General features: G+C 39.8%; 1 protein-coding gene across 7 annotated transcripts in view; it reads left to right on the plus strand.

Annotated features, from left to right (window-relative positions):
• Map3k20 (mitogen-activated protein kinase kinase kinase 20) overlaps nucleotides 1-19,855 on the plus strand; it is a 172,133-nt gene that overhangs the window by 140,859 nt on the left and 11,419 nt on the right. For 6 of the 7 annotated variants that reach the window (XM_040294480.2, XM_078017615.1, XM_078017614.1 and 3 more), the window contains exons 15-17: nucleotides 947-1,009; nucleotides 2,284-2,376; nucleotides 18,810-18,926. In XM_040294480.2, the coding sequence (XP_040150414.1) occupies nucleotides 947-1,009; nucleotides 2,284-2,376; nucleotides 18,810-18,926 (273 nt within the window). Of the gene's footprint in view, nucleotides 1-946; nucleotides 1,010-2,283; nucleotides 2,377-7,516; nucleotides 8,257-18,809; nucleotides 18,927-19,855 lie in introns of those variants that run through there. The other variant, XM_078017616.1, reaches the window with a different exon arrangement.

The following is a 19,855-nucleotide window of genomic DNA, read 5'->3' on the forward strand; positions in this document are numbered from 1 at the left end:
CAGGAACATCTATTGTATGCACGTGGATGCACACGCGCACATGCATACACACAAGTATACACGGCCTGGTGGTGAGATCGTGACCTTCATTTTCTGCTCTTTCACCAAGGAAGGCACAATCCTCACTGTATACCTTCTCGAAGAGTCTCTCTGCCCAAGGGAAGGTGATGAAACTAGAAACTGGAGCAGTATATCCTCTCTGCTTTTTTACTATTGGCCCTCCCTCTAAGCCTGTCTGGGACTCCCTTCTCCCCTGAGCGTGCAAGTCTTGATGTGGAGGAGCTAGGTGTAAGGAAGAAGATTGAACATCCAGTAAATGTTCATTACATTGTCAAGTGTCAGCAATTTCATTTTGCTTTAGGACAAAAAAAATGCATCCAGTTTTTATCAGATTGGTACTTCTTTTTCCCCTACATGATCAGTTTACAGAAAAAGTATATATTTTCTAATGAGTGTCAAAAACTCATACTCTAAACTAGACTTCTATCTTTTAAGATTTCTTTGTGTTTCACCAGGGGTGTGCTGGACCCCTGTACGGAGGAAAGTCCTAGCAACCAAACCCTGTAGTGAGGCTGCAGCCTTTCTGAATGCCTCTGGTGTTCTATTCCTGTACTTTTTGGTTTTCCCTATAGTTACGCAGAATGATAACTGCACTTTATACACTAGGACACTAATTTGTCACACAATACTAGGGGTTGAAGAATGGTTTTTATTTAATGTGTAGTCTAAAGTTTGACATCTTTAAAGTCTTTCTGTTCCTTTAAATAATTATAACTGCCTACCCTATGTTGGACAATCAGATATGTGCTCCATAAATGATAGGTATTTACATCCCCAAGATATTTTATGAACTATAAAATAAAGGATGCTTTTATATGGGACCAATAATTTAATCCTCTCTTGGTGTTATTCAGCCATTAATAAAATCATGTATTTTTTTTTATAGTCGGCCATTGAGAAACTAACACATGATTATCTGAACTTTTTTCACTTCCCACCACTAATTAAGGTAAGTTTTTTTTTTCTTACTGAAAGTGTGCAACTTTTATTGACATATGCACCTGCCACATCCACACCTAAATTTGCCAATGTCGGAAACTGATGTTTGAAGTTAAATGTAATCATATCTGTCCAACAAAAGGCCCTTTGAAGACTAGGATGTGTGCATATATGGTTTATTCTATGCCAGTTAAAATATTAACAAAACATTCATGATAAGAACAACACTTCTCACCTGAGTGGCTAGAAGATGGAAGTGCCAGTATTATAGGTGACATTGGCCTCCCACCTGCTCTGGAGACCTTCCTGCAACTGGTCAATCACTAAAGGAATTCACACACTAGAACTCTGGGTTGTCACCGCATTAAGGGAGGGGTTATTGTTTGAGTGACATATTCATACAGCAGTCCCCCTAATCCACAGGGAATACATTCCAATATTCCCTGTGGATGCCTGAACCTGAAGTTAGTATCAAACTCTATATCTACTATTTTCCCCTATACATACTTACCTATTATAAAATAAATTAGGCATCATTGGAAATAACAGCAATAACCAAGAATAAAATAGAACAATTATAACAATATGCTGGAATAAAAGATATTTAAACTTATGAATTTTTAATTTTTGAAATTTTCTATCTAATAACTTTTGGACCACAGTTGACTGCAGGAAAACAAAACCTAGGATAAGGAGTATCCTTATCCTCTACCAGTTAAAATATTAACAAAACATTAAGTACTATTGTACTTAACATATTATTCTAAACATAATCTAAGCATATGGCATACTTTGTTATAAAGTCAGCAAAAACTTTGAATTAATACACAGACCTCTACTCATTCAGCAACTACCATGGTTCTCCATATGCAAGCTCTTGGGTCCTCCATTCATATATTCTCTAGGAACTGCAAAATTCCTCTTTGGGAATAACTTGTGCACTTCTTGGGTGTCTTGAAACTCTCAAGTTGAAATCTCACAATGCACCTCCACAAAGTGCATTTTAGGATGAAATTGCAAGATATATTGTGAAAAAGATGGTGACATTCAATCTGAAGTGTGTAGATAAGTCACTTGGCAAAGTTCCCAAAAGCCTGTCATTTCTCTTGCTTTGAGCAATTGTAACTTGTAACTTGTAGCTTAATCCAAAATGACCAAAATAGATTTTTTTCCAGTATATTAGAATGAAAAAAAAAAACTAGCAATAAGAAGTCATCTGCTTTATATAAGAAGTCAAAGTTAAAAAGCTACACAGAATAAACGGGACTTGGTTTTCTGTTTTAGGACTCCGGAGGTGAACCTGAAGAAAATGAGGAAAAAATAGTGAACCTTGAACTTGTTTTTGGTTTTCACTTGAAACCAGGAACTGGCCCACAGGTAAATCATATTTCAGATCTTTTGGGTGAATTTCAATCTAATTTACTCTTTTGCTGTCCTGTAACTCCCACCCGCCAGCCACCTGGTAACTTGATTCTGAGTAACTTATAGACTTTATAAAATAGAATTGAACTGACAGACTGCTGGCAGCCTCTGTAATCCAATCCAGGAGGCTTATTTTCTCAGTCAGTGAAGAATCCTACAAGAGGCCACCAAATTCTCAAGGTGACTCTCAGCAAAGTATGGAAGGGAAGGGAAGGTGGTGGATACCAAAGTGATATTCATTCTGCTCAGTATCACGGCTTCCTGATCTCTGAGTCTTGAGGGAAATTAGCTCTATAATACTAAGAGTAAAACAACACCGAGGATGTAATTCTAGATAATAGAGAGACCCAAACTATCAGCTCCAATAAGGGTGGTGGGACATTAGGTTAACACTCATTCAATCAGGTTTTTTGCTTTATGTCATTTTTTAGAATCTGGGAAAAAACTGATTTGTCTAGGTAGCATGTGAATTAGAATTTCAGTAGTTTTGTGTTATTTCAGATGACCAGAAAAGCGAATAATCCAGATAACTTCTATTACTTGAACTCTTATCATGTACCAAGCATACAGAACTGAAGCATAAATGCTACTTCCCCCCACTTTGCAAATATGGAAACTGAGGCCCTGAGAGGTTAAATGACTTGCCCAGGGAGTACGTGGACATCATTTGCAGAATGAGGACTCAAACTCAGGCCTCTGTCACCAGAACCCAAGCTCTTAGCTACTGCACGGCTTGTTCTTTTCCCTTAAGGAGCCAAGGGAAGTCTCAATGCAAGTCTTCATACCTGTAACCATTTGCCATGGGAGGGCTGGCCCTGGCCCAGAGGCCCAGAGGGTATTTGTCAATAAAGCCACACCAGTCCAGGAACTGATTCTTGGGAGAGACTGGAAGTTATTGTAAGGGTTGTGTTTCACCTGGGCCTTCAAAAGCTGTCCTTTCTAGACACCTGACAGGGAGTGTCCTTCCTACACCACTGCAGGGGTACTGATGCTTCTGGCCATACTCTTGGTGGAAGGAGAGCCACTCTGAATCCAAGTTTCTTGTATATGAATAATTTTCTCTTCCCTCTGTGAACAGGTCACTGTCTATTCATTCTTATAGTTAAAAGCAGACTTAGAAAGGGGACCAGAGAGCAAAAGTCCCTCTTTCTCCAACAACAGTAAACAACCCTTCTATCCTGAAATTATGTAGCTGCACCCCCAAGTCCATCTGATGGTCGACAGAGTGCAGATTTCAATTTGCGTCTGTTGATATCCTCAAGTCCATAACACTTAAAATTTGTGAATTCTCTTTGTTTAAGCCTTTTTTTATGGCTTGTATACAGTCAAAAAGGAGAAAAATTTCCTTGAAAGAGATGTGTCAAAAGAGATCTCAAATAAGAAAGTATTTTCAGTTAATGAAGAGATGACTTCCTAACATGGTAAACTAAAAAATACATTTTTAATAAAAATCAGAAGCTATAGGTGATATTTGAGACCAATACAATGGTCTATGTTTGATCATTATCCTATAGGCTTCTGGACTCATAGTTGATCCACAAGACTAAAGTTACACAACTTTCCATGTTCTGTGGTTCCTGGGTCACCCATCCAGTGTAAAAATTTCATTCATTCATGCAGCAGACATTTACTAAGGACAACTGTGTGCCTGACTCAGAATGCTACATGCTCAGAATACAAAGTCAAGAAGTATAGTCCCCGCTTGCAAGAAGCGCACAGCTTGCTAGGAGAAGCAGGCAAGATCAATGGATGGTTATAGTGCAAAAGGATGAGGCTTTCCAGTGCCACTCGATGAGCATGAAGAGGATGAACATCTAGTACAGATGGGAGAGGGGTCAGGGGGGGTCTTAAAGTCCTTCTTATAGAAGTGGTACTTAAACTAGCTGGGCACTGTGGGGCACGCCTGTAATCCTAGGGCTTGGAAACCTGAGGCAGAAGGATCAGAAGTTCAAAGTCAGCCTCAGCAACTTAGTGAGGCCCTAAGAAACTGAGCAAGACCCTGTCTCTACATAAAATACAAAAAGTGCTGGGGATGTGGTTGAGTGCCCCTGGGTTCAATCCCCTGCACCAAAAAAAAGAAAAGGAAAAAAAAAAAGTAGATGCTTCAACTAAAATGTGAAAACCATTAAGATTTGCTGGTTAGGGAGTGGGTGTTGAAGGCAAAGGAACAGTGTGTGCAGGCATTCAGGCAATGAAGCCAAGGAAACGTGGGGAACTCTTCTTGGGCTCCTTTCCATGGGACCTCACAACTCACCTCCCTCTGGGAAGACTTGGCAGGGAGCAGGGGAATAGTGTAATAGGACTTTAGGCTGGACAGGGGGACTAGTGGAAAAGAACTATCTTCTGTGCTAAGCTAAAGGAGTTTGAAGTGTTTAAACAGAGTAGACAGGATCCGATTTTTATCTTTTAAAGATCTCTCAGAAACACAGAGGAGGATGAACTGGGAAGGACCAGGCCAGAGTGAGAAAGATCCATGAGTAGGCAATGCAGAAAAGCAACTGGAATGTGATAAGCAACAAGGCTATGGAAGTGCTGTGTATCCCAGGGTGCACTGGGATGGAACTGATGAGACTTGTCACTAGGTGGAGATGGTGTGAGAGGGAGGAGCCAGGATGATACCAAAGATGTCTAGTGTGGGCAACTGGATAGATGGTGTTATAACACAACAGATAAAAAGCAAACTAGCTGAGGGCTGGGATTTAACTGAATTGTTTGAGTGCTTGCCTCACATGCACAAAGCCATGGGTTCAATCCCCAGCACCACACACACACACACACACACACACACACACACACACACTCACACACACAAAAGTAAACTAGCTAAGCTGGAGTGTGGGTCAGTGATAGAACCCAGTGAGTACAAAAACCTGGGTTCAGTCCCTAACACCACAAAAAAAAAAAAAAAAAAAAAAGGAAAAGAAAATTGCAATGCCAAGGTGATAAATGTATAAAGAAGTCATTGGCATGGGTGAGATCAATCCAGAAAAACTTTTTGGAAGAGATAAGTATTGAATCGAAGCTTGAAGAGGTTGATGGGCAATTGCAAAATAATTGCCTGAATATAATGTTTAAAGCTTATGCTTGGAGAACACTTTTTTATAAAGATCTGAAGTATTTTATAAATGTGTCCCTTTTGTCCCCTTAACATTTATGTGAGGTGCCCAAGGCACAGTATTGCCATCACTTATTAGGAAAGGAAAAACAAGAGAAAGTGTGTGGCCAGCCTGGGGTGAGGTGAGGACAGAGCTGAGACCAGAAAGTATGACTTTGTTTTTGTCTTTGTATTAAATACGTGCTAGCTCTCATACCTGATTCGAGATATTTAAGCCATCTACAAACTGAAATGAAACAATCCTAGAATAGATCAACCACCCAATTATGCCAACCTGTGCCTCTATAAAATACTATCTTATAAATGTGCTTTGAATTGAAATTCTAACTCCCTATGTGAAAATCCTGTTTCTTTGACCTATAAAGTTAGAATCCACCACCAAAAAAAAAAAGAAAGAAAGAAAGAAAAAAGACAAAGAAGAAAAAAAAGATGAAGAAGAAAAAGTAAAAGACTTCCTCAAAACCTCAATTAACTGAGTAATGTACCCATCTCCCCAGAACAGACGGAGCCTCACATCCACCCCACTCTATTACTACTAGGATGAACACTGAGAGTAGGCTGGAGCTTTGGATGTTCTCCCCAAACCTGAGTTTGCAGATCAGAGACATTTGCTTGATATCACCTTTTCTTTTACAAGTAAAATGAGAGGTGTGTTCTAATAGGAACCTTTGGGAATAATGCCTGACAGTGACCTTATCATCAAAAAAGTGACTACATTTTCCCTTTGCCTTTGAGAAGGACTGGTAGCTAATACCCCTTAGAATTGGTTTGCTGTTTTAGCAACTTTAAGCCTATTAAGAGCAAACAGTGAAAGTATGATTATTATACACACAAACAAATAGATGCCGGGGAGAAATGTTTCATTGTAAGATCTGTCAAGCTTTTCTTCTAAAAATTCAAACTAGATTATTTTTCTTAACTTCATTTGACAACCAAATGGATCATGACACAAAACAAGGCTGATTCACAGAATCTTGAAAAGCCTTCGGCGTTTGAGTGTCCTGTGCCCTCTCAGATATCAAGGGTCAGTGCAGTGACACCTAGTCCATGTCCTTAGTCTTTACAGCTGTATCCCCTAGGGAACCAGGACCCAACCAGGCTCCAACAGCATACATGCTACAAGCATTCTCTTACAATCAAATGCCCTTTTTCACTTCTTTTTTTTTTCTGAAACAACCTGACGGGGGGGCAAAAATACATGATTGAACAAAAACTTCACTAGCAACTTAAATTAATAAGTGAGGGGCTTGGGGACTAGCTCAGTGGTAGCACACTTGCCTAGGATGGGTGAGATTCTGGGTTCCATCCCCAGCACTGCCAAAAAAAATTAATCAATAAATGAGAATGAGTTTTACTCAATTGATCTGTTTCTAGAGAGTAAAGTTATTTATTCATTTAAATAATATTGTATGTTGAGGCAGCCTAGAAGTTATACAATCAGTCTGGCAGAAATAGGGTCATTTTCAGCCTGAATATCTCCCATGTGAGGGGCAGGAAATGCCTGTGATAATTATTATTACCTGAACTTCTGGCTGACACTGCGGTGAGCATTTTGCAAACATTCTTTCATCATTAGAGCTCAACTTGATGGGGAGCATCATTCCTGTATTAGCCTCCTCATGAGGAAAAACAGAGATGTGAAATGCCTCACCCAGTGTCCCCACCTGGTAAGGGAAAGATCCAGTTCCCAGGCTTAACCACTGTGTAATTATCACCTCTTTCTGGAAAGTCCCATCTGTCCCCCAAAGTAGGTACATTGGTAATCAATATTTTTTTTGTCAGTTAATAATACTGCATTACCACAATTTTTGTTTTGTGTGGAAAGCGCCTTGTGTTTTGTAATCTAAAGCCTTTGACTTGGCACAAAAGGAAAGCAGCTTTCTGAATTTCAGGCAGCTTTGTGCACTCCCCAGGGTAGCAACCACCCTTTTTTATTGAAATATTCAGCTGCATAGAGTTTATTATTATATCTCTTATCAGCTCGCCAGTCAGGAATATTGATTCTCAAATTGCCAAGGGATAAACTATCAAATCACCCAGCAGTTTTCTCACCAAGATCTTTTTGAGACTTTGTGTCATAAAAATTCAAAAGCAGAGGAAGGAACTATTCCGGAGACCTCCATTGCTGGTGAGTGCTGAACAGTCAGACCTAGGTGAGTCCTTATTTCCCTGTGTCCCCAGTGAGACAAAGGAAACCTCACACAACCCAGTTCTTGTGAGTCTGAACTGAACCCAGAGAAGAGGAGGGTGGAAGGAGACAGCACCCAGCGTCTCCCAACACTCTCCAACAGTGGACCCTAAAATAGGGGTCTGCTGCTGACATCAAGCCATCTCTTCCAAATGGCCACCACTTCCAATTTCCTTTTTTGAGGTGTTCTGAGAGGTCAAGAGATCCAAGAAGAGAAAATGAGAGGAATGTTTTGAAGAGGTCGAAGCAGACTGAGGAAGCCCCTCAAAATGGACAATTGTCTCAGGAGGACTTTCCCCTACTACCTTTCTCCCTCTTTCTCCATCCAGACTCCTCATTGTTAGCACCTGGCCCCTTCCCCACCCACCCGCCGCCAGAAGAAATTCAATCAATAGTTCTGCTTCTCCAGTCGTTTCATCTATAGGTTAAAAATGCTGCATTTTACAAATGCTTCCCACTTGTATTGTGCTCTCAGGTCTTTATTAGATTGCTTGTAAAATGTTGCATTTAATAAACTTAATTGAATCTCCAGGCCCTTTCTCAGAGCACTATAAATATCAAAAACTGTCAAATAGAGCTGTTTTTCCTATTGTGTAATTTTGGTAAATGGATAGATAAACATGAATAAAATAACAGGGCACAAAGAAAAGGATTTTGTAAGGAAGTATAAAGCCAATACCTTTTGTAAATTTCAGAACAGCTAAAAGCAGAGCTTTTCTTCACTTCGATATATGTTGTGTTTATTTAAAAAATCAGTGTAAGGAAGTTCATTTCTCATGATCAGCCATGCAGAGAGGCAGTGGAAAGATGTATACAGGCACATATTTTTGTGCCTAAGTATGTAAGCTTACAGTGGTAGGGTTTGAGGCCAGCCTCAGCAACTTAGCGAGACCTTGTCTCAAAATTTTAAAATAGGGCTGAGCTGTGGCTCAGTGGTGGAGTGCCTCTGGGTTCACTCTCCAATGCTGGAAAAGAAGAAAAAGAAAGAAAACACAAGTTTTAGGGAAGAAGAAACAAGGAGGTAGTAGTCAAAGAGTACAAAGCTTGGATTATACAAGATGGTTAAGTCTCCAGGACCAGCTATACAGCACAGCACCTATAGTTAAGGATACTGTATTGTATGCTTAAGATTTTGCTGAGAAGACATATTATTAAGTGTTCTCATCCCAAAAATAAAAACAATGATAATAATAAGAGAACAAGAAAAACTTTTGGAGATTAATGGCATAGATTGTGGTGATGCTTTCACAAATGTTATCTCCACATTGATCAAGTTGCTTACCTTAAATATGACCTGCTTTTTGTATGTCACTCACACCTCTGTGGAGTGGTCTTTTGAAAAGAGAAATACAAGTTTTAATTGACAGCAAAGAAGCCAATGCAACTCAGAATTTTACAATTGCATAACTCACTGCTGATTTCTAATTACAGTGTGGTGATGCACTCTGTCAGATGGGTTGGACAGCCGCCTATAGCACCAGAGCAGAGCTAGGCAAGGTCTCAGTGCATGCCTGCAGACGGATTGACAGCCATGTGTACAGTTAGCATGCCAGGGAATGTCTAATGACTGGAGAAAATGGCCCTGATCTGTACATTTGCAGATTTCCATGGTGTAAATATTCCCATGGCTGATTTTAAATCTGATGTCATTGAACTTGAAGTTGGGAAAAACTATGTGCAAATCTGCTTGAGAGAATAGTGATGTAGCATAGATGAGAAAACATAGGCTTGAGTAAAAATACAAACCCATTTTTGCTGGTTTCCAGCTATACTAAGTATAGTTAACTCAAAGAGAACTCTGGTCTCCTATGGAGTCCATTGCTGGCTTAGGTCTCCTTGGGTCACTGTTGTCTCATATTATCACCTTGTTTGATACTGACCATATTGTAAAAATAATCAAAAACTGGGATTTGAGTTTGTGGAAAGTAAAACTAGAACTTATGGAGATAAAACAATTTAAATTTGTGGCTGACTTTTAAAAATGGGGAAAATGTCCTCATAACTCCATGATGACAGACACAGGTGTTGAAACTGAGAGAGGAGCTCTTTGCTTTTAGAAGCAGGTTTTCAAAAGCCTCTGAGGATCACTATAAGTTCTGCAGAGAAAACCTCTGTACTCATAGTGACTTGTGTTTTCTAAACCAAAAATTAGGTCTTGAGAATAATTGACTATAAAAGGGACAGATTATGTGAAGTAGAATTACAAGCACTATGTTGGGAAATAAAGGATGTGTGACAACTATTTCAATTCTGGACATCTGAATTGGAACTGAGAATAGCCCAGCTGGTAAGCAGTGCCTGCTACCTAGACCAAGGCTTTTTCAAAAACCATGTTTCTTGTCGTCACCCCTAGAGTAATGGAGGTGGGAAAAGAACTGAGTAGATAGAACAGCTGTTTTTACATTTTGAAGGTCCTGGGTAAAAGCTTATTTGCAGCATATTTCCCAGTATTAAAAAAAAAATTAAACAGCACTTAGGTAAGCCAGGTCACCTTCTATAGTAGTTAAGAAACCCAGACTAAGACAAGTAGATTCTTTGTTATTCACAAATGAACAGCAAGACTTACTATTCTTGTTTTTGCAAGATGAATACCTAGTACCTTCCAATTTCAAATACAGTTTAAAAAAAAAACAGCCCTTCCCAAAGATGTCAACTAACATCTGAACCATTTTTGATAGTCAAGTGTGTAATGCATCCTATGAAAGTATCTCACTTGATTTGTTTCACTTTATTTTAATATCATCCCTAAGCCCCCTTTGCATACCTAACTCCAATAACAACCCCCCAAAAGGCAACATAACAACCTTATCTCCACTGGTGTCTACTTGGCACCGATCTGCCCTGACCTTAGACACGAGCCATTGTTAAGGGTATAACGCATTTACATATTTTGCAATAAAACATCAGTTATTTGCATTACTGTGTCAAGTTTTATTTGATTCTTTCACCTAAAAATGACTCATTTTCCTTTCTTGTATTTTAAAAACCAACTACTCTAAGCTTGTTTGAGAATAATCAAAAATTGCCCATTTAGCTAGAAGTCATTTTCTTTTCAAAAGGCAAATGTTATTTAATCTTTCAGCTGTTCATTGTGCCATCATAAATACTTTCTTTTCAGCACAGTTGTGGGGACTGAAATGAGCCCACTAATTGCCTCCCATTTCGACTGACATGTGGTGGTTTAGTGGAAAGAGAACACAGCAGGGAGAAGGAAATAGGAGGCTGAGAAAATGAGAGCTAATTATTTTCACTGCCTCATGTCAGGCTCTGTGTCAGCCTTGTTTTTACAAACTGGAAGGTTTTAGCACTAAATAAAACAAACTGGCGTCATGTTTTTATATACTGGCAGTGTCATGGAAGCAGCTGCACATCTCAAAGACAATATAATGCCTGCGTTCGCATGGACACCATCTGACAGACACTGTGAGCCACGGCTAATGAGGATATCACAGTGGTGCCAAAGTGAAAGGTGCTGAATTATGTATGATCCTGCATCGGTGCAGCAATAGTCCTGTACATCATTATGAGACATTGTTTTGCTGAAGAGATTAAAACATTCTTAGTTCCAGACCCTGCAACCTACACGCGCTGAAAGAGGTTATTAATGGAATTTTTAGGGAGAGTTTCTTGTGGATTTCTTTGGGGTTGAAAAAACAGATCTCATGGGACAAAGCTGTGGTGGGTCATGACACTGTATAGATAAAGAAGAGAAGCAAATTAACCATACTTGTATTATCTTCCTTTTAAAGGCAGCATAATAAAATATAGTGGAGCGGGGTGATACTTAATGATAAATAACCCAGGTGCTATCACGGGATGCTCCACTCTCCCGCCTTTAACACAGCGGGTTTCGGCAGCTGAGCTAGATAATAGCAACGCATGCAAAGGAGCCTTCCGGGGCCTCAATCTCAACATCTCACTGCTGTTAACACCAGCCTGACCAATATTTTTATCTTGCTTTTATTTCATCTGGCATTACTTTTTAACGTTTCGCAACAGTCAGTTGTCTGCTATGACTCTTGACTTTGTTTCCCCCTCTTGAATCTTGAAAAGTTTATTCCCACTGCTCTGTTGTGTGTTTAAAAGTATCTCCACGGTACAGGTCTTTTTGCTGGAAACCCTGGTATTCTCAAGTGATTTTGTTTTCTCCATTCATGGGAGGAGAGGAGGGGGTGGGGATTTTGAAAACCAGTAGATTAGACTTGATGTACCCAGGACTTGAATTCCACCTCCCTCAAGCTGAATGGTCTTGCTGCAGATCTCTCTGGTTTGTGAGGCTCAGTGTCCTCATCTGTAAAATGGGGACAGCATTCTCTAGAACAGTGTAAGGCTGAGGGTTAATAATGTACCCAAATCTCAAAAGCGTGATGCCAGGCAGATACAAGTACATACTGTAAAATTTTAATCTGTGGTGGTAGACATGGGGTAGTGGGCTTCTTGGTTGTAGAGGGGGCTGCCTGGGAAGAGACTGAGAGAACATTCTAGGGCACTGGGAATGACTTGCTTGTTTTGTTGGTCACACAGGTGTATACATTTGTCAAAACTCAGTGAACTGTGCATGTAAAGATCTGCATGTCTACTTCTGACATCACTTGGAATGATAAAGAATTTTCAACTGCTCACAAAGTGTGTGACAGTGGTTTCTCACGAAGAGATACTTAATTTAGCATGAACTGAGTGTTGTTTAGGATTTTATCTTCTCAGGGTAAGAGTTTCTGGTTTTTTTGGCCAGGAATCTTGATTCAGAATTCTTTTTTGACAAAATTGGCATTCCTGAAGCAGATCAATAAGGATGAATCTCATCCTCCATGAACTACAGACTTGTCCCTAAAATTATCCAGGTATTTCAACAGCTTCCCAGAGAAATATACACATCCTGGTCACCCATCAGAATTGTCCTATTTTTCTTCAGTTTCAAATGTACAACTTCCTTCTCCCCAGCAAAATTCCATTTGTGATTTGTGTGGAAGGGCAGATTTTTAGCTCGTGGAAAGTTTCAGGTAACTGGTTTTTGCTACTCCAAGCCCTAGCAAAACCACAACCCAGTGCCCAACTTTGCTCCTCGGCCATGGCCTCTTCCCTATGGATTAGTAATTGGCACTCTCCAGAAAGCTGTGTCGAGATACACATTTGAGGGCTGATGCAGTGGCTCAGTGGCAGAGTGCTTGCCTAGCATGTGTGAGGCACTGGGTTCGATTCTCAATACCACATATAAATGAATAAAATAAAGGTCCATTGACAACAAAAAATTATTTTTAAAAAAGATACACATTTGAACAGTGCAAACGGAGGGAAAATTGGCTATGCTAGACTTCACAGAGATAGTATTTCATCTCTGCCATGGAGCCCCAGAGAGGAATTCACCAAGAGAATTTGGACTATTTGTGATTTTTGCCTTTCATATTAACTTGGGATTCCTGGCACTGTTGTTCATCCTTTTTGTTAACCTATAACAAGGGAAAGTTCAGGATTCAAAAAAATCTGAGGACAAGTGCTATAATTTTGTATCTGGCATGCCCAATGGTCTATGTGTTAGAGGCTTGGTCCTCACCTTGGAGATGTGAGAGGTGGTGTGGTGAGCCATGGGACCTAGTGGGAGGTCTTCAGGTCATTAGAGGTGTGTCTTCATAAGGGATTGTAGGATCCTGGTGTCTGTCTTTGCTCCCTGGCCATGAGGTGAATGGTTTTATTCCACCACATATTTTGGTCATGATGTATTTCTTTGCCATAGGCCCAGAAGCAACAGGGCCAACTGATCATGGGCAGAAACTTCCAGAACTTTGAACCAAAATAAACCTTTTCTCTTGATAAGATGATTATCTGAGGCATTTGTTACAGGTATGGAAAACTAACTAGCATAGGAAACCTGCTCTTCGTGGCACCAAGAGACTTCATTAGGTTGACCTCAACCCACCATTTGCTACCTGTGTGCTCTCAGTCAGATTATCTCATCTCTCTGTGCTTCAACTTCTTTGACTAAGATAAGACTCTGGCTGTGAATCACATTGAATAGCCACTGTACCTCCAGACATCTGATGGTCTGATGAGGACTGCTAAAGCAGAGAAGGGCAGAATTGGTGTTATATGACCCATCTATGTAAGGAGAAAAAATGTATTTCTATTTATTTCCTAAAACAAGTCACTGTTATGTTGCCACTTCGCTACACCTTCTTTTCTTCAACACTGATCATTCTCTGGTATCAGGATTATTCAGACTCCTGCCCAAGTAAGATCCTCTGACCCAGCCTGCCTACTCTGGCATGATCCCTGGTATAGACGACCCTTTACACTATTCTGCCCACCAACGCTCCTTTGCTCTTTGTCTCATTCTCTTACATCACTGCTTGGTGACAGTCTGGCTAGTCTAGTGAGCTAATTGGAGCTATGTTGATGACCATACTGGAAACAATAATAATTACTCCTTTTTGAGTTCCTGATTTGGCTCTGACACAATGCCAGGTACTGCATTTATATGCATTTATATTATTTCATTAAATCATCACCCAATACAACAACCCACTTGTGAATAAAAAATACTAAGATTCAGAATAGCTATAAAAGTTCATTATGGCTAAGGGGGGGGGGACTAGGAGTCGAACCCAGATAAAGGAGCTTCAAACTTGTGATCTTCCACCTTGCCCTCCAAGTTCCCACAATAAGGCCTTAATATATAATCTTTTCCCAAATTGTTCCCTTTTTAATAGGAATACTCAATGTCTTATTCCAATTGGGTGAATAAGACAGACATTTCAGACTTTCAGGGATAGGTGGTTTTGGAAAAGGAATCCTTCGGGGACCCCATGGGCTCTCTCAGAATCCAGAGCTGTCTGCTTTTGATTTGTGCCTGTCGGGATAGAGAGTTGTTCACAGATGGCCAAAGTTGCGCTTGAAAATCTCCCACTCAAAAAAAAAAAAAAAAACCCTCATGTTTTTCACTCATAATCAAGCCAAAATCAACATCAGCTCACCCTGGTAGAAGTGCATATTTTTTATATCAGAGCCCACCATGCTACCAGGCCTCTATCATGACCAACAAGCAACTGTGCAAGTAAAACCCTGCATTAGGCTCATAAACATGTGGAACTATGACTTTTAGTGACATTGTCGGTGATTTAATTCATCTTACTTGTTTTGACAGTTTCTCAGGGATGAGTTGGTCAAGAACTTGGAATTCAGTAGTAACCTGTGGACAATCCTCACTGACAATTTATGACTCACCAGGGGGTCAAAATGCCAAGGATACCTGAGGTTAATTTGAAACTGAGCAAAATTTAAGGAATTCTGCTGCTTTATTTATGGATTACTTTTCTAGGCTAAGTGACGAGGACACCTGGAAATTCTTAGGAGGATGTCAAGGCTTTGGCAGGTTAAGTCAGTGCTTTAGGTGAACACTCTGTAGTCCCTTTTACTCAGCTTTCTAATAAGCGTTACCTACTTTTTAATGAAATGGATAATACCCCATTGTCTTATACCTTCCTTGATGACAGTTTTATTGCTTCTGTAGCTACCTTATGGTTCAGTTAAAATAAGAGGAAAGAGAGTTTAAAAAAATAAAAGATCTGGGTTGGGGTTGTGGCTCAGTGGTAGAATGCTTGCCTAGCATATGTGAGGCACTGGGTTCAATTCTCAGCACCAGATATAAATACATAAAATAAAGGTCCATCAACAACTTTAAAAAATATTTGGGCTGCGGATGTGGCTCAAGCGGTAGTGCGCTCGCCTGGCATGCATGCGGCCCGGGTTCGATCCTCAGCACCACATACAAACAAAGATGTTGTGTCCGCCGAAAACTAAAAAATAAATATTAAAAATTCTCTCTCTCTCTCTCTTTAAAAAAAAATATTTTAAAATAATAATAATTAATTAATTGATTGATTGATTAAAAGATCTATAAACCCTCTTATTTGGATCGGTGTCCCTCTGGGTTGGCTTGGAGAACAGGGAAGCCTGCTGGCCTTCTGGGTTTTTGTTGTTCTTTTACCAGCAAAATCTTCTCTGCTCCTTCTCCCTCCTGTCTGTTGTGAATGACTCCTCTCTTGAAGTCTGACAAAACCACTCATTGAGTCCTGCCCACCACCCCTTCTGATTGCCCTTCTCCATTAAGGTCTCCTCCAACTTTGGAGTCAGGTGGCCTTGGCTGCCCTAAACCCACCTCCACCATTTACTGGCCAAGAAACCCAGGGAAGTTTCTCAATTTGTCTGAGCCTCATTTTTCTCATCATTCAAAGGGGAAATAGGCGTGACTTGAGGGTTCTCATGAATACCAAATAAACTAGCATGATGTAAGTACCCAGCAATATACACAGATCCTCCATCCAAAGGTGAGGATACTCCCACCGGCCCCTCTTAACATGGCGCTCCTCAGACAGCCCACCAGGGTGCTCTGATTTGGAGCACGAGGTCAAGGAAGAGCACCAGGGTTAGGAGCCTGTCGGGAGCCTGGGCATTACACACAGTTCAAAGTCTTTAGACTGTGCTTTTGTCTAATGTAATTCCCAAACTTGACAGGATAAAGAAACAGAACTAAGTAAACTTAAGACCTTTTATTCCAGCCCTGCTTGGAGGAGGCCCTCTCCATTTCAGAGAAGAGCAGTCGTGACACCAAACAGTCATTATCCTGCCCAGTTATCTCAGGGTCCACGTTGCCTGGGTAGCAGTGGCTCCACAACAAAGAAGTATTGAGAGATTTGTCAATTCTCAGCCACTAATTTGACTTCTGTAAGACTAGAGCTGGGTTTTTGTTTTACTGAACTAACCTTTTCTTTCACTAATTGGCTCTCCATCTTGTGAATGTGGCTGGGCAAAAAGGATCCGTCCCCTCAGACGTGAGCCCCACTTGTTGTGCAATTGGTCCACAGCCTCCCCAAAACATCAGCCTCCCCCAGCTTCTGTTTGAGCCAACCAGGTTTTCAACAGCCTCTTTGTTGATCCTCTTCCATGAGAACTGTGTCTAAGCTTGCTCTAAGAAACATCCCAGGTTCCCTCTTAGGAGTGTTTTCTAGTTTCAGTATGTGAAGTGCTTGGTCCACTTTCCTTAATCTCTCAGAATCCTTCATTCCAAAAAAAAAAAATGTAAAAGAGAATGTGAATTCATGGTCCAGGGGGTCAAATTTGGTACAAAGACACGGGTTAATATTTCCTTTGGATTGCATACAATGCTTACCTTCCAACATTTTTATTACTAAATTCTTCATAGAGCAAAGCTGAAAGAATTTTATAGTGAACCCTCCTATATGCACCCCCAATTCAGTCCTTATCATGTCACTGTGCTTACCTAGCTGTCTAACAATCCTTATTTTTAAAATTCCTTTCAAAGTCATTTGCAGACATCAGTACATTTCCTCCTAAATACTTCAGTATGCCAGAGTTCAATAAGAAGTGCACACATCTCAAGGGCACATTCACTGAGTTTTGACCAGTGCCTCCTCCAGCGTAACCCTAACATGCATTAACAAAGCACAACCAGCCTAGGGAGTTTTCTTATACCCACCCCAGTCACTCTTCATTGGCAGAGGCAACCATCTTCTGATTTCCATCATAGATTAATTTTGTTCAGAATGTAATATAAATGGAGTTCTTAATACATTCTCTTTTATGCAATACTTGAGTGTATTTTGTGTAATACTTTGAGATGTATCCATGTTGCATACCTCAGTAATTTGCTCCTTTGTATCACTAAGGAGTAATCCATTCCATGAGTATACCACAGTTTATCCATTCTCCTTTTGATGGACAGTTAGCCTACTTCCAGTTCTTTGTCTATTGGGATAAAGCTGCTAAGAACACACTTAGACCTAAGTCTTTTTCATTTCTCTTGGGTAAATACCTCCTAGAAGCAGAATTCCTGGCCATAAAATAGGTATGTAATTAGTTTTATAACAAATTGCCCAAACTGCAACTTATTGTGTGATTATACACCATTTATATTCCTACCAGTGATGTATGAGCATTCCAATGGCTCCAAATCCTTGCCATTGTTTGATTTATTGACCTTGGCCATTCTTGTGGTGGTGGTGGTGGTGATACCTCATTGTGTTTTAATTTGTATTCCCCTGGTGGTCAATAATGTAAAATGCTTTTTTGTCACATTCACTACATTATTGAAAATTTAATTGATATAGCATAATTTAAAAATTAAGATTTACATAAGAACCCAGATTTCTAAGATTGCCATGAAACATTTAAGGGCCTGGAAAAACTGGACTCCTATTCCCACTTGGGAACAATCAACAGAAGCTGTAGTGGCTGTGCCTTTAGGGCAACTGCTCTTCAGCTCCCAGAGTCCCTAACCTTCCACCCTGCTCCCCAGTTGTCAGTTCCCACATGCATCACATTGGCAGTATGTTTTCCTCCCAGTTAAGAGAAAAGTGAGCTGTTTCTTGAACCCATGTCATTATCAATACTGGGAAAATTAAAGGTAGACCACCAAAAGGGCCAGATGGAGGAAAATCATATTTCTTTGTAGCAATAAGAAAATATTCCTATGTTTAATGTATAAATCAAATGGATCTAAGCTAGAGAGAGAAAAGAAAAAGGTAGGTAAGTGGGATGGGAGGAGGCTCATAAGATCTGTAGAGGTGAGGAGCCAGGTGGAGGTGGAAAGGAGGATGGGGGGTGGAATACTGAGGTTTGGTATTGGTCAAATTATATTGTTATATTATGTACATGTACAAATATGTAACAACAGATCCCACTATTATGTCTAACTATAAGGCACCAGTGGAAATATGGGAAAAAAGAATTTAAAATAAATGGATCTATTTTGAAAGGGTACACTTTGAGACTCTAATGAAACTGCCTGGCCTCACTTATTTTTATTAGCTGCTTGGCCCCATTAGCATTTGGGGTTTGCAACACCTAAATAAAACACTTGAACTGACAAATCATGTCTCAAGGCTGCACTAACTGGGGATTATTTAGATATACAAAAGGATCTAATTTTACGTCCTCATAATGAAAAAGGATTAAAAAAAAACACTCCTCCCATAATAATTTATTTAGAATACTTGGTGTGTTATAAAACATAGAGACTAAAAAAAAATTGTTTCACTTTCTCAATTCTGTAATTTTGCTTTTTAATTCCAGGATTGTAAGTGGAAAATGTATATGGAGATGGATGGGGATGAAATTGCAATAACCTACATAAAAGATGTGACATTCAACACTAACCTACCTGATGCAGAGATTTTGAAGATGACAAAGGTAAGGTTCTATTTACAGCTTAAAAGCTTTTTTGAATTCACAGATATCAAACAAAGACATTAAAATACCCAGCAGTGAGCTTTTGTGCATGTCGATGCTCACATCAGCTCAGCCTCAAGCTGGCTCTTGAAAGGCACATTTTATTTAGCAGATTGAGACTATAATAGTTTTTTGTTAAAATTCCACTTATGCTGTGTGAACTAAAAAGCACTGTAAAAAAAAAGAATCGTTTAATTTTTTAAATTTCCTTTTACATTTCTTTATGCTTACTCTATCATTATTAAAAGAAAGAAAATGTTATTGATGAAAATATTTACTTCAAATTGGGATTGTTTTAAACTTCATAAAACTTGTCAGGAGGAAGACCTTTCTTGAAGGACTGAAATGAGGCTATTTCTGAGGAACACCTTAAAGTCTTAATGGCTTCCTTGCCATTAAGGAAGGAATTTATTTATTTATTTATTTATTTATTTATTTTGTGTGTGTGTGTGTGTGTGTGTGTGTGTGTGTGTGTGTGTTGCTGGGGATTGAACCCAGGGCCTTGTGCATGTAAGGAAAACACTACCAACTGAGCTATGTCCCCAGCCCTACACCTAGGAATTCCTGAAGTACTGAGAACATGTTACCACTCCAAAGTCACTGGATGAAGCAAGCCATAGAAACACAGAAGAGAGACTTGCAGAAATGCTTCGCTGGCTCCTCAGAATGGAAAACAATTCCATTCCGTCCCAACCATGCTGCAAAACATACACAGGACACTTTAATTGTAGAAGGGCAACAACTTCAGGCAAAGAATAGTGGGACAATTGCCAGACACTCAAGTAACTGTTAACTCCAGGACACCAGTGACTATGTATTTGTTTTCAGGGAAGCAAATGGGACTTGTCACAGAAAACCAGCGTACAAAAACACAAGTAGAACAAAAAAAT

This window comes from Ictidomys tridecemlineatus, chromosome 7, assembly GCF_052094955.1.
Source record: "Ictidomys tridecemlineatus isolate mIctTri1 chromosome 7, mIctTri1.hap1, whole genome shotgun sequence".
Lineage (NCBI taxonomy): Eukaryota > Metazoa > Chordata > Mammalia > Rodentia > Sciuridae > Ictidomys > Ictidomys tridecemlineatus.